General features: G+C 44.8%; 1 protein-coding gene across 1 annotated transcript in view; it reads right to left on the bottom strand.

Annotated features, from left to right (window-relative positions):
- LOC146201636 (nose resistant to fluoxetine protein 6-like) overlaps positions 1–13,812 on the bottom strand; it is a 42,949-nt gene extending 29,137 nt beyond the window's left edge. Inside the window, exons 1-3 of the mRNA XM_084587720.1 lie at positions 13,185–13,812; positions 2,955–3,163; positions 2,322–2,433 (exon numbers count right to left, since the gene is read on the bottom strand). Of these exons, the coding sequence (XP_084443846.1) occupies positions 2,322–2,433; positions 2,955–3,163; positions 13,185–13,539 (676 nt within the window). The 5' untranslated portion in view covers positions 13,540–13,812. The remainder of the gene's footprint in view (positions 1–2,321; positions 2,434–2,954; positions 3,164–13,184) is intronic.
- Positions 13,813–14,260: the final 448 nt, after the last annotated feature.

Below are 14,260 nucleotides of genomic sequence, written 5' to 3'. Positions count from 1 at the left end.
GGTCGCACACGCGAAAGGGAGCTTACACTTCAGCCGTTCGAAGCTCGGGCGATGTCTTGAGAAAACTAGCCGGTTGAACGTCACTTGCACAAGTTAATAATGGACCCGTTAAAATGAATTTCGAACTTACTCTGCATTCTCATTCTACCTATTCTGCCTTCAGAGCTCCAATAGTATCTCGCTGACCTGCTGCAACTGTCAATTATTTTATTTCGAATGATATCGAATTGCGAACAAAAACTAACGCAGGAAAAATGTACTCCGCTCCTTGCGCCGCGTCAGGGTCAGGACTGGGGGAAACTGCAACAGAATGTGTGCGGTAAGTCGAGCAGGCTAAACTACTTTACCATACTGCGGAAAATTTGTAGCCATCGAGATAGGGAGAGACTTAATCTTCGCACACATAACTTTGAGTTCGAAATTCTCGAGGCAATACCGCCCATAAAGACACGGCATCGGCAGAAGGTGATGCGCGACGGCCTGTGCGTGTCACATCCTACGGGTACAGTGTCTTATGAAGCAACATAGTCCTGAGGAGTACAGCAAGAGGTTTAACTCTGTTTCCGACTACTGGCAACGTCCTGTCTGTCTGCCTCCTTCCTCTATCGATGCCCAAGCGAAGGGAAAAATAAATATGTAGGCGTAGAAAGGGAGTCGCGAGAAGTGAAAGCTTTATTCATAACATGCCCATTGCAATGTATGCCCATTCAACAGGAGGTGTTATGAAATAAATTTAAAGATGAAAATGTGCGCGCTATAGTGAGAAATCTGTTTCTAGTTGAGTATCCTTACCATAGTACTGCACAACCTTCAATGTGCGCAACTTGCCGAATATGCACAACTTAAATTTACAACGCAATGAATGCTGTCAGTGTCTAAATCCCCCCTGTGTTATTCTTCCAAGTTCCCTTGAGAGCCGGTAAATATATTCAATGCTACACGCTAGTTAACAGCACGGGCAGAGCAAATGCGGGCTTTAGACAGGCCAAAGATGTCTGATGTGTTACTGTCAGAGAAAACGATAAGGACCGTCATGCGATTCTTCCCTCTACATTGAGTGCGGTGTCTTCGTAGGGTCTTGAGCGCTCTTTATTGCGTTACTGTTGCTCAGGTAACAGGCTGTTAGGGGTGAATATTTCTAAATACGCTTTAGTGGGGCATTCGAGCAGAGACTACTTACTATGAATAACGGTTGCGTTCGGCAGGGCAGCATGATACACGCGTTAGTTAAATTATCTTTCTATGCGGTGCTTCAACCGGTTCAAAATCCTTCCCATTCCTATTCATTCTACGAATTTTTACGCTGTTCTTAGAAAACAACTTTCAACCTGATGGCTTATTTAGATTGCATTTTTATAAAAGCGCTGAAGAAAGGCGTATACGTATTAGATCGGCAAGTACTGATTATAGAAAAAATTAAGTCCGTAATCCAACTTCTTTCAATCTCCTTGCCTCTTCTTGCATATTAGAATAGTTACATTTAGTTTTTATTGCTTACCTTTACGCCAAACACGGTGGCAGAATGGGCAACAAGAAATAATATGCTCATGTTGACTAGCGTCATAGTCATGAATGCCACTAATAATAGGAACTGTAAGAGCACTACCTAAGCACGTGTGACCGGGAAATAGCGGTTCAGAAATATTTCAATGGTTGCTTTAAAATAGTGCTCTGACCTTTCTTTTTTTTTTTTTACTGTTCTTATGAATGGCTTTCTCGCAAAATTTAGAACGATCTATCAAGCAACTTAACATAGATGGCATAAGGTTTCTAGACTGAGTGATTTTACCGTTGCAAGTCGAGCTAGTTGGTCAGACGACATGACACACTACGCAGCAGAGTAGGCGACGACACACAGAAGAGGCATACAATACACATATACACATAAACAAGGACAATGCTGCACTGACAACTGATGAAATCTAACACCAACATCTTCTTCCTTCACTTGTAAGGACACACACCACTACTTCTTTGACGGTCCTCCCAATGATCTAAAAAGTATTTCTCTTTCTTTGACAGGAGAACAGAAGGCATGCTAACGCAGTCTTCACCAGCATGCCTTCTGTTCTCCTGTCAAAGAAAGAGAAATACTTTTTAGATCATTGGGAGGACCGTCAAAGAAGTGGTGTGTTTCCTTAGAAGTGGAGAAGGAAGAGGATAAAGGTGTTAGATTTAATCAGTTGTCAGTGCAGCATTGTCCTTGCTTATGTCTATATGTGTATTGTATGCCTCTCCTGTGTGTCGTCGCCTACTCTGCTGCGTGGTGCATCACGTTGAGTGATTTTCGTGATGAATTGTGTCAATGCAACGAAACTTACCTGCATCGATGAGAGATTTCAGGTCGCGTTTGCTGCAGTCGTTTATGATGCAGATACCTATGCGTGTCATAGGGATCTCGTCAATAAAAAAGTAGTCCGTGTACTGCTTAATCTGAAAAAAAAAAATAATAATAAAGAGGGTTGGCGCTTCGACAGTGAGTGGCAGAAGGGGAACGTAAAAGCAACTATACTACGCAGCCATAAACAAGGGTTTGCCTGGCTGCATTCATTCATGACACTCGGCGTTTGTAGCATGCATGCTCCTTAAAGCGGTCACTTGATGCTATTTTGAACAAGTTTTTTAGTTGGAAGGGGTAAAAACAGACGTAATTCTTTTTTTTTTTTTTTTTTGAAGAAAGTCGTCCAGAGCTTTTTGCTGTGGAAAATTGGACCATGGGGAACTATTATAAAAAAAAAAAGACAGACATAGCAGAGATGCCTGAAGCACGTTTGGCGCAATCACCCTTATTAAGAGGTGTGAAGCATTAACGACGAAGGCTTCTGCTCAGTGGCTGGTTACTGCTAAATTATGACATATTAAAGAGCCCTCGTTAGTGCTTCACGGGGGGTTCAAGTGGTCTTTCGTTCTCATTGTTGCTTGTCGCAGTGATTGAAGTGTCCGAATGTGCTTACCAGAGGGTGCAGCACCTTGAGCGACGAAATGCGCTCCTTTAGGCTCCGGCTTTCTTTCATGTGAAAGAGCAGGCTGCAGTACTGGCCGTGGGACACTTCCTGTCCATAGTTGTCGTGCACCACGGTCTCCAAGCACTCGTCGAAAGCTCCCAGGTCTGCCTTAGTGGCTTGCAGCAGTCCCGATGGATACTTGCCGGAGGCGTCGAAGACTGCAAAAGGCACATTAAAAGCAGTCAAGTCACTAGGCGAATGCGGTGGATCATAGAAGCCTCTTCTAGCCAACTGTGAATGATGAGATGTTGTGCGCCAACGGGAAACACGAAGGAGAGGGCTAGGAAGACGGGAGGTCGACAATCCCTCCGTTTACGTGCGAGTCAGTTTCTTTAATATACAGCAGCATTTTCGTTCCGAGTGAGCGAGATCCTATGACTATTGGCAGCATTCGAGTTCCTGTCCTTGCAACACGTGCTTGCAAAGCTTGCAAGAGGCGCTTTTAACATCCCATTTGTAGATAAGAACACGCCTGCAATGCTGGTCCAGTATCTGCTATTGTTGAGGCCAAATATTAACTGGCGAGTGGTACAAATTTGGTAAGTGTGAAGTAGCCAGTAAAACACAAGCTGTCGACGTTAATATTGAATTGGTTTAGTTTTGCCTCTTATCAACAGGGACGTGGCCACAGGGAAAGCTGCATATCTAGTAGTTGTAGTATAGTATGCTTCCGCGCTCTGGCCCAGATCGTTCTACTTATGCAGATGAGATCAGGAAGAAAAAAAAACAATAAAGGTTGACCTTCATTTATGGCGTATTTAAGCACAGCAAACGATTAATTTATTCGATGCTTGACCGATCGGGTAATATATATATTTATTTTGGATGACGTGAAACAGTGAAACCTGCTCCGTTTTACGCCCGAGACTGGCGTCTAAAGCTATGAAAGGCACTGTCGTGGAGGACTCAGGTCCTTGTACTGGCAGGAGCTCTGTAGCGTCAACTGGCACATCGCTTTCATGAAAGTTTTACGACATCCCACTGCGCTTTTTTCGTGTTTTTGTTTTAACACAGGGTAAGCTATAGTGTGCAGTTTGGTAAATGTAATACAGATGCTTACAAAACATAACCATCAGGCAGCACAGGATGATATTTCAATGACATCCGGATCGCCATCCAAAATCGTGACTTGATACTAACTTCAATTCTAACATTTCGACGCATCGCGCACCTTTTCGGTAACATGCGGTACTTGGTACCAACACAGGGGTATTCACGTCAGGTGTCCGCCTTTTTATGCTGGATTTCCACGTCATAGTAGAGTAATGAAAGCTAAGTTCGCTTATAATAGCACACCCTGTCTTACAGCAAACCAATTGGTAGATGGAGGTTAAACATAAAGAGCATTTGCCTTTTTTTTTTTTTTCGGCGCTTATACCGTGATACGCATTGCGACGGCGCGACCTTGAAGCTCGCCAACGCGTTCTTGCTTGATAATCGTTCGCTACTTACTATGCCGAAGTTGCGCAATATCTAATTTTCTTGTTGTTCTGTATATCATTAGACAGCGGTGTCGCGCCCGCTTGCTCACGATTAGCCTTTGCGCAGTGAGAACTTCAGGTGATACTCTTTGAAGTGGGCAGCCCAACAGCGAGAACGTGCCGAATAATGCATCTGACGGCAATAATTAAGTAGGGCGTAAACCTCCCGACGTTTCGAGGCTGGTATTGAGCAAAACAGCCAACCTCTTGGGCTGCCCTCCTTCGTAGTCCTAATTGTCGAATATATCGACGTTTCCTGACGCCGACAAGCACTAACTGTGGCGTGTCTCGACGACTGTCCATGTCCTCTACATCACCCGCTGCTCTGATGAGCACGCTGCAGTGGCATAAGGTCCCGACAGCGACTGGAAGGCTGAGTAGTAAATTTTAGGCAGTCGGAAGGTTTCTTGCCTCTGCACCCAACGCAGCAATAGTGCAGCAATTAAGGGCTTCGCTGTTGAATTCTAAGTTTTGTTTTGTGGTGAAAAAAGAGCAACTGCCATCAATTCGCGGCTGCATTTTCTCGAGACGAAAATAAACACAGACGCTTAAAAGCGAAACAAAAAAGAAGCAAACGATGTTTAACAAAGGCACGCACGGTCTTTCTCATCTCGAATTGTAAGGGCTGCGTTTTAAGATTTCAGATTTCAGCAGGAATTTTTCAGTTGTAAAATAATGCACAAAATTTCAGTCGCTCGCAACAATTATCAAGAAAAACTTAGGAAACACCTAAGCTTTCCCTTAAGGGTATACCACAAAAGCGGCCTATTAGACACATGCTCATCAGCATATAGCCCGAAGATGTCACTTCACGTGATATCTTGGTCTCATTCAAGACTTTCAGATCGATGTGCAATCTGATCGAGAGCAATGTGCTTCGATTGTTCTTTTTTTTTCTTTTTTTTTTTGGGGGGGGGGGGGGGGGAGGGGTTGTTAGGTATACATGCTGCGGAGGATCGGCCTCTTGTCTGGCTTCCTTTCTTCAATGCATATGTTCCACTTCCAGAATTTTGATGATGTGCGGGCAGAGTAATATCGGGATGCTTTTGTTACTATTATATATGATGGGTTTGAGAAATGCGGGAAGGTTCAGTTAGGCTACAATGCTGTCAATTAGTCAAGGATTCGACGAAAGTTCGTCTGGTCAGGCATGGTAGTAGGGTAACAAAAAAATTATAGTCACTGACCAAGTCAAGACGAAAAAAAAAAATGTTTCGGAACCCGTGCGGGTTTCTTATTCCCAATGAGGCGGACAAGGCGAGGGAATGGAAAATTAAAGGCGAAGCTGGTGGTGCAATGATTGCACATCAATTAATGGCATGTTGCCTGTAGTGCGATTCGTGGCTCGGGTTGTCGTTTGAATGAATGATGACTCAAGCAGCAGCCGCGTTGCCAGATTTTTGTTTTTGACTAAGATTGTAGTATCGACGCTGGCAATCTGGGGCCCCATCTTGTGCGCCTGCTCTGTCAGTGCACTTGAATCAATCTTTTTGTTTCGGTCGTTACGTTACTCTTACTTCAATCTTCACGTGAACTGCCCAGTTACGTTGACATAAACTTTACTGCAACCGTCACAAGGTATCTTGTAGACCACGCCAGGGAAATGAAAAGACAGCAGATATTTTTAACATTAAGAAGCATATTGCGAAGCTTGCAGGTCGGCACGCGCAAGTCTTATTTTGAAAAAACTCGGGAGAGAGCTTCGCTAACACCACGCATATAAGGGATCCCTGTGCTAGCCAAGGTTGTCAATGCTTTGTACTTCCATGCAATAAAGAAAAGATGTGCATTGTGTGACCTACAGCCGCCATCACAGTATCGTTCTCTATACTTTGGTCTTAACGGTCATGATGTGCTAAAGAGGGTGCGCAAAGTGCAGGTTTCAACTTTCACGAAAACATTTTTCTTTAAATTACACGCCGAAGCTCTACCTGTTAACACATGGCTCCATAGGGAAAACATTTTTGTATCTTTTGTAAACTGCCGTCTGTGTGATGTGCCTGAAACAATGGAGCACTGTTTCAATAATTGCAAAGACGCAATTCTTTTTTGGGACGTATACTGCAAAGAACTCTAAAAAAGACTTTGTTCTAAATTCGTACAGTGTGCGGTATCTTGCCGTTACACAATCTGATTACGAACCATATATTTTTCCTTATTGGATTTCATAGCTCGTGGAAGCACGCATGTTGGATCGCAACGCTGAACCTGTTGTTTCACTTCGACTCCATTTTAGCAGAATGATGCTGCAACTGAAGGACATTTATGAAGACATTGACTTTCAACCTGACTGGTTTCCGCTGCTGACTCGGGTTTTTTTTTTTTTTCTCCGACTTTTAGTTGCGTATTCTGTTGTGCAGCTCAGCAACGGCTGAGTGATTTGTAAATAGTCTGTGTACATAACCCTTTTTATACATAACCGCGTGTAATAAATACCATGTCAAAAAAAAAAAAAAGCCGGCATAACGTGTCTGGTTAGCAAACGACAGGTTGTAGGTTCAAATCCCACCTGTAACCTACACTTTTCTTTTTTTAAGGAAAGTCATTTACTTTCTAGAGAAAATTATTTGGTGCATGCGACGGCCAAAACTTCGCTTTACGTGACGAGCTTAAATCACTTTCATTTCAAGGGGGCCGTTATGAGTTTGAAATTCCCGCCCGAGGTCATGTGGCTGTGACGGCATGAGCCTGTCGAATATTCAGGATTTTTCGCTCCCATGCAATGCCGACGACGCCGAATTTTCTGTGACACGAGCTCCTTAGCGCTCAAGCTTAATAAATAAAAAGAGACGCGATTGGCCTTCAGATGCTGGTCCTTTCGGTTGGCGAGAACGCAAAAGAATTAGGGGAGAGCAGGCAGTACGGCAACTCTTTCCGGACCGACAAAATAAAAACGAAGAGAGGAGAAGACGCGGAAAGGGGATGCTGGCGCACGCGAGGGCCGCATATACCACTCTTGGGACACTACTCGCCATGGGTTTTATTGCCACCGCCGAAGACTGACGCTGCCGCGATTTCTACTCTATCCCCGTCGCGAAGCAACATTTACGGGAAAAGCCACGATGTTCCCACGCCGACCGCGAAGACCGATGACGCAATCTCTTTACGTATCGCAATCAATAATTATGCGTTGACAAGCTAGGAACTTTAACCCTGTGCATTTTATTGTTTTACCGGGAAATCAGCCGGCGCGGGTCCTTTTTCTCCGGCGGTCTTACGGCGCTGTCTCTTGTTTCGTCGAAATGGCGAGAAAGAAAACTTCCGCGGTTGCTTGCTGACGTATGGAAGTGGGACCCCGGTAGAGTGGAGGGGGGGGGGGGGGGGGGGGGCGTAGCACCCGGACATTAGGGGTGGGAGTAGGGCATGTGGGTATGTGCGTATGTGTATCAGCGCGCGGGGGCTGCGGAGGCTTGGGTGCTGAAAAGATAACACTATCATTGGTTCGCCTAAAGAAAAAAACCCGAGTTTTCGTATTTTTATGCGGTCGCAAGCACTGAAAGCAAGTACTATTACGCATTTCTAATCGTCTTGCCGTTTTACTCACTCGAGTTGTGCATTGACCGCGCATACAGGGTTGTATTTCCGTACACGGACCCTGTGTGAAGTCACCAAGCAATTTAAACTATGTTGCACAAAACAGTGATAGACGAAAGTACAAATAGTAGCCCTTAATTCCTGGCCCGCAAATGGCAAAGCTGTAGAAATTACTGAGATATTAATGAAGAAAAATGGTGCTAGTGCTTAATTAAGGTCAGCACAATGGAACAATTTCTCGAGGTATAAGACGACAAAGCTGTACGCACATGCATTCTCAAGCACAAACAAACAAACAAACAAACAAACGACGATGTCCAAGTTGCAGATCGCGGAACTGTTTCCTGATTGGTGACTAAGAAGTAGTCCAGTTGAGATCTTACGCTGTTTTGCCGGCAGGGAAGTGAGCCATATTTTCCACCCAACGATCGTACAGAAAGCGAGGTCCTTCCTGGCACCCGACATTTTACTTATACATACATGTCGAGAAATGCAATCCAAGTATATCTTGAAGAATTGCTGCTTTTCTTTTAAAGTAATAAAGTAATTTGGCCGCATCGTGTGGGGTGCGCAGAACATTGCAGGGTTACAACGGCAGCGATCAAGAGCGTGGGAACGAAGCTCACCAAGGTTGATTTCCGGCGCTGAAGAAAATTAGCTTCTCTGCTGCTTACTGCTCCCGCAGTGATGTAGATAAAGGTTCCTATGCCTGACAACCCGTAGAGATCACTAACCCCGTACCTGCATTGATTACATCCCCACAAACGACACCTTTTTGATCGTTATCATTCCGCTGCCCGTGCGTCCAGGCGCATCTCGATAACATTTCGAAGACTCGCATTTGGCGCGCCTACTTTTCTTCTCAATACGCTTCGACTTCAGGTGCTAGAGTGAACTCGGGGCGCTTTCGGACTAAGTAATTAATGATATATCTGCCTCCAGGGGTTAGCTATCTTTTTGCAGTGACGTCCAACGGCACTCTTCTTTAAAACGACATGGGCCTTTATTCGTCCCGAAAGCGTTATCGCTCATAATGATACCATCTTTTATCGCCCATGTGGGACGCTCTATCGGCGCAGATTTCCCGATCCTGACGCCGGCTACCATATGCGATAGCTTAGTTGGGCCAAAATTCTCGGCACAGATAGGTCAGGGGCAGTGCACCGAAAATGCGCCCGGAAAAAGAAGCCACCCGAAATCAGTTGCTTTTGCTTCAGCGTGCACATTGAGCTGGTGTTTCCGCTCCTAAACAATAGCCAGGAGAAGACTATAGTAACACTACGCAGAATAATTGTCCATTTCGATGTCACGCTCACCAATAGAGTGTTTTAGCATTGATTACATGAGAAATAATACATTTATTATCTTTGCTGAAGCTAGGGAGAGTACTAAAACTTCAGAAGTGAGGCAAAAAATGTTAAATAAACGGTTGATAGGTCTTTGAAGGCATTGTAGAAAGCTATGGAATGTAAAATCTTATGTGCAATATTGAGAGATAGGAAGCACGCCAAGTAGGTCCGAGAAATAATACGAGTTAGTTAGAAATAACACGATGCCACGTCCAGTTGAAATCAAGAAGAATAAATGAGCAGGGCATGTAGAGCGAAAAGAGGATAACCGATGGTCGCTAAGTGTATCAAGGTGGATTCCAAGGGACGAAATGAGTAGAAGTGGCAGCCAGAAAGTTAGATGGGCGCATGAGGTAAAGAAGTTTGCAGAGGTCAAATGGATGTAGCTAGCGTAGGACAGAATTGATAAAAGGAATATGGGATTAGCTCTGCCGTGGGTCCGGCTGATGATGGCGAAGAGGATAGGTCGCATAATAAAAGAGGGCGCTTCATTTTGTTTTTTGTTTTTTTGAGAAGCACGGCGGTGCCATTGTAGTAGTATACTCACGAAAAACTTCGATTAATCCAACTCGGCCATTAGGCGGCTTATGCTAAATAAAGCACTGCAGGGATATCAGCGCCACTGACAAATGTGCCCACTAGACGAATGATCCCGTGAGACCTCGGATGGCGAGAGTGTTTTCGCGGAAAAATCACCAGGGATAAAGGCCTGGTGAATTGCAATGGCATGAAATGAATGGCCAAGTTATAACTTTGCCGTGAATGCCTTTTGTAGTTGTTGTTGTTGTTCTCCTCTAATGTGATGGCACATACCCACACAGGGGGATCGGCCAAGAATTGGGGTGCAGAGATATTAGATTTTGAGATGTATAACTACATCGGAAAAATAAAAAAAAATAAATGCTAGGGAATAGAAAAGGGAATGTAAATATGATAAACCAAAATATAAAAGATTAAATACTAACGCACGCAGTATTTGGAGCAGTATTTTGTAATGTTTCGTTTTCTCTTCCTCGCTATAGTCAAGTTATCAATGGCAGCTGTAACCGTTGACGTCAGGGCTAAGAAATGCCAAATAGCGAGAAGAAAGAAAATGAAGAATAAAACAAGAAAATGTGGCTCCATCGTAATCTGTATTGGAATTATGGGTCAAATGCTAGTTGAATTCTTCTCTTTAATGCTTCCGCAATGTCCAGTCCGATTGCACGTGCAGAATGGAATACACTAAGTTATTTTGCCTAATATTCTATCAATGAGTTATAATATAGCGCTGTCCGTCAATACACTAATTTTATACTTAGTTTACTCGGTAATACCAATATATTAAGGTTGGTTTGTGGGGTTTAACGTCCCAAAGCGACTCAGGCTATGAGAGACGCACCAATATCTTAAGTGCCTTATTAGGGTTTATAAGGTTTTGGATGAATACTCGAAAGCATATAAAAACTAAAGAGCAGAACTAAAACTTCACCACCTCGCGTTATGACCGAAGGTGCCTTACCCTATTTTGCAGGTAGAATTAGCTTTTTTTGTGAGTTAACCACAGGAATCCAGCATGCATACCTCGTGCAAGAAACATTTGAATCTTGCTTTCATAAATTATTGGAGCGTACCACTTCTGCAAATATGTTAGCAATGCAGACAGTTATGCATGCATAAGGGAACGTCTTTCTAATTTTTACGCTCTTTGTAGCTGAGCGTGTTATGTTAAGAATTCGGATAAGCAAGCAGAAGTGGAATTTTTTTCAATTTTAATACTGTTTGAGGCAGATGATGCTAGGGGCATAACAAGGTTAAGGAAAGATGCGTAGCCATGCTGCTGTTCACGGGAAGGAGATGTTCGTGGGTTGTCAGTGCTCACACTATAATACATTTTAATGGGGACCCATCGATGCCATTGCTTGGGACTAACTTTCGAGCACTATCCCTATTGCCATCAACGTCTAGCCATCCGATGTAATAGCATGAAATGCAGTCGCCACGGTTGGCTAGCAAATTTGATACTCTTCTGAGCCGCGCTTCAGTTATCACACTATGGAAAAGAACACTGGAAAATAGCTCCTTCTCCAGGAAGGCCTCAGGGACATGCCTAGCTTTGCCTTCGTCAAAATGAATGCATTGCGCCGGCACCTAAGAACTGGCAGCACTTTTCTAGCAAAATAAAAAGAAAACAAAAAACAAAAGGGGCATGCATACATAAACGAAGGCATCTGAAGGCTAACAGTCGCTAAGAAAGAGGCTGCACTAACGTCGGCCTATGTTGTACCAGGAATAAAAGTAAAGCTTTCCAAGAAAGGAAAGCACCACTGTAAACAAGCAAAATAAAAATAAATGCTCCGATACAGGGAAAACAGCGCGTGTCTTTAGCAACCGATGGATCTGAGGACTGTCATGGAATGCAAAGGGGAACCTTTTTCAGATGCTGTAAGCATATCCTTAAATGTTTCGTAATATCTGCCCGAGAGGGCAATCAACGATCTCTGCTTTCTCAAATAAACCAACTTAAAACTCATTGGATTGGCCAGCGGAGGGGAAAAAACAATGACACGTTCAAGCTGAGCGAGGAAAAGCGCGTACCCGTGTGCAGCTCCAGCAGAAAAATACTGACGTTGAATACAAGAATGCCTTATCTTAAGAGGCCCTCTTGTATTAAACGACATCGCTTAGAACTAATTCTTAGCTAATCGCAGGCCCTGGACTAACCGATTATGTCAGAGAGAACTATGCGTGCCCCATGCATAAACGGAGAAACATGGAACTGCGCAGAAAAAGCGGATATTTGACCTCATTTTGCTCGACATTTTCCTTTTTCTCACGAACCAGCAGTGGTGTGTACGCCCTGTTTTACAAACATAGACACAATGAAGCTGGATTGTTTTTACACGAGGAAAGCAGCAACGTTGCACGTCACACGACTACACAAAACTTTAAATAATCCATCCGAGGACTTCAAGTTATGGCACCTAAAATTCGCGATTACAACGGCGAACAAATATTGACAGGTGAGCTATGGTTTCAACGAAAGTCACGCCAAAAATAAGGACGATGAAGTAACATTGTCATCGCCTTCGCTGCCATTTTAAAAAAAAAATCGAATGACAACTACGATACTCCCTAACACGAAATTTGAGCACAGCTATTCAAGCGCTTTTGCAATATATTGAGGCAAAGAATTTGAAATATGCTTGTACATACGTATGTGAATTTACAAGGCACTGCTTATTTTTCTCACGAGCCAAAGAGAAAGACGAGCCACGAGCGAGGGGTGCAGAGCTCGTGGCTCTTCTTTGTCTTCTTCTGAGAAATGCTCTTTGTCTCGTGACTCTCCTTTCCTGGGCTACACATGCAAAGGTATTGACGGCTACGCGGCTCTGCTGTCGAACAGCCGCATAACAGCTCCGCTATAAAAGAGCTGGCGTTGCTACATTACGCTGTGAAGTCGTACATCTCGGAAAAAAAAAGGAGAAAGAGTCCTGTAAAAACGGATGGCTTCATTATAATCTTCTCCACTGCGTCGTAGAACAATCCTCTGCGTCCTCTGGAGGCCGCAGCGCAACAGCTCAGTTTATCTAGAGGACTCAGCGAACTGTCTACGCACTTACACACCAGGCCTATTCAATGTCACACGCAACTCATTTTTCATACAACAGCTTGGCACCTTTAGTGTGCAACCCAAAATAATACGCTCCATATTCCCTTCTCTTTTCTATTTCCGAGCAACCACATAATGCGCTATCTTACGGTGTGCAACAGCGCCTTATCGTTTTTGTGGTTGCTAGCGGTTCAACCATCCGAACAGCCATAAGCTTACTCACGTCTCAGGGCCCAGGGGTCGAGGTTCTGGAAGCCGCGCATCATCCGGAATAGGCCGACGCTGCACTCTGGCGATACGTCGGCCTCTAGAAGCTTCCTCCTCAGCGTAGGAGGTATGTTGGCAAACAGCCGGGCCACCAGGCTGCGCAGAGCTTGCTCGTAGTTGGGCTCATCGTCGGCCTCAGTAGTGACCACCGTTGAAGCCGTCGACGTCGTTGTTTCGAGGCCGATTACGCTTGTGACATTCTCTATCGGCGAGGCTTGAGCCAAGAAGGGCAGGAATAAGCAGGCCATCACCATGCTTAGGCATATGCATGCGCTGCAGCCCCCCTTTCTTCTCTCGACTAGCGACGGCATCACGCGTAAGACTGACTGACTGAAAGGAAATAGAAATTACCCCTACTATAGTGTATCTGTTAACAGCTTGTTCCCCAATCTGCAGGCAGGCGCAATATCCTTACAACGTGTAGGCTAACAAGGTTGAGGTGAGCGTGTATTCTGCCCGTCTGTTGTGCCCAAACTGAACCTTATCCGTTTCTTGCGGAACTAGTAAAGAAAAAAAAAAGTGGGCGGGAGCACAGGCGGCAGGCCCTTCGAGGCTGTGGTAAGCTACGCCAAAGAAGTAACTGAGCTCCCCACGGCTCAACTCATCGAGATTAGATATCACAACCCAGACTGCCGGTGCCAAGTGCGGAAGAAGCGAGCAGCTTTGCGTTTCTCGAAGCGCTGACTGTCGTCGACAAAATGCGTGCGGCGTACGCTAGAATAGAGGCGTCCAAAAGTCGCATCGAACGCACTGTTTGCAAAGTGGATAAACCCCGAATTGGGAAGCTGGGACGAAGAACTTGGTGTACCGTTTCTTCGATACCAGTTTGCACACAGTAGTAGAGGCGACGGAGAAGCGAGGAATATCCGGCGCACTACGATGCCTTCCCGGAGATGTGCTCCTCGCGGCGTCGCCGTTCGGGCGCAAACTACCCGCAGAAGACTTTGATGCTAATCAACAGCGCCCGTACGCTCGTTATTGCGAGGCGCGGTGGTGTTCGACTGACCGCGCACCGCTGTCTATCAAGGAACG

Source organism: Amblyomma maculatum, chromosome 1, assembly GCF_055883805.1.
Source record: "Amblyomma maculatum isolate TAMU_Amacu chromosome 1, ASM5588380v1, whole genome shotgun sequence".
Classification (NCBI taxonomy): Eukaryota; Metazoa; Arthropoda; class Arachnida; order Ixodida; family Ixodidae; genus Amblyomma; species Amblyomma maculatum.
Note: the sequence above shows the minus strand (reverse complement) of the source record. Positions and strands in the feature narration are given on the sequence as shown.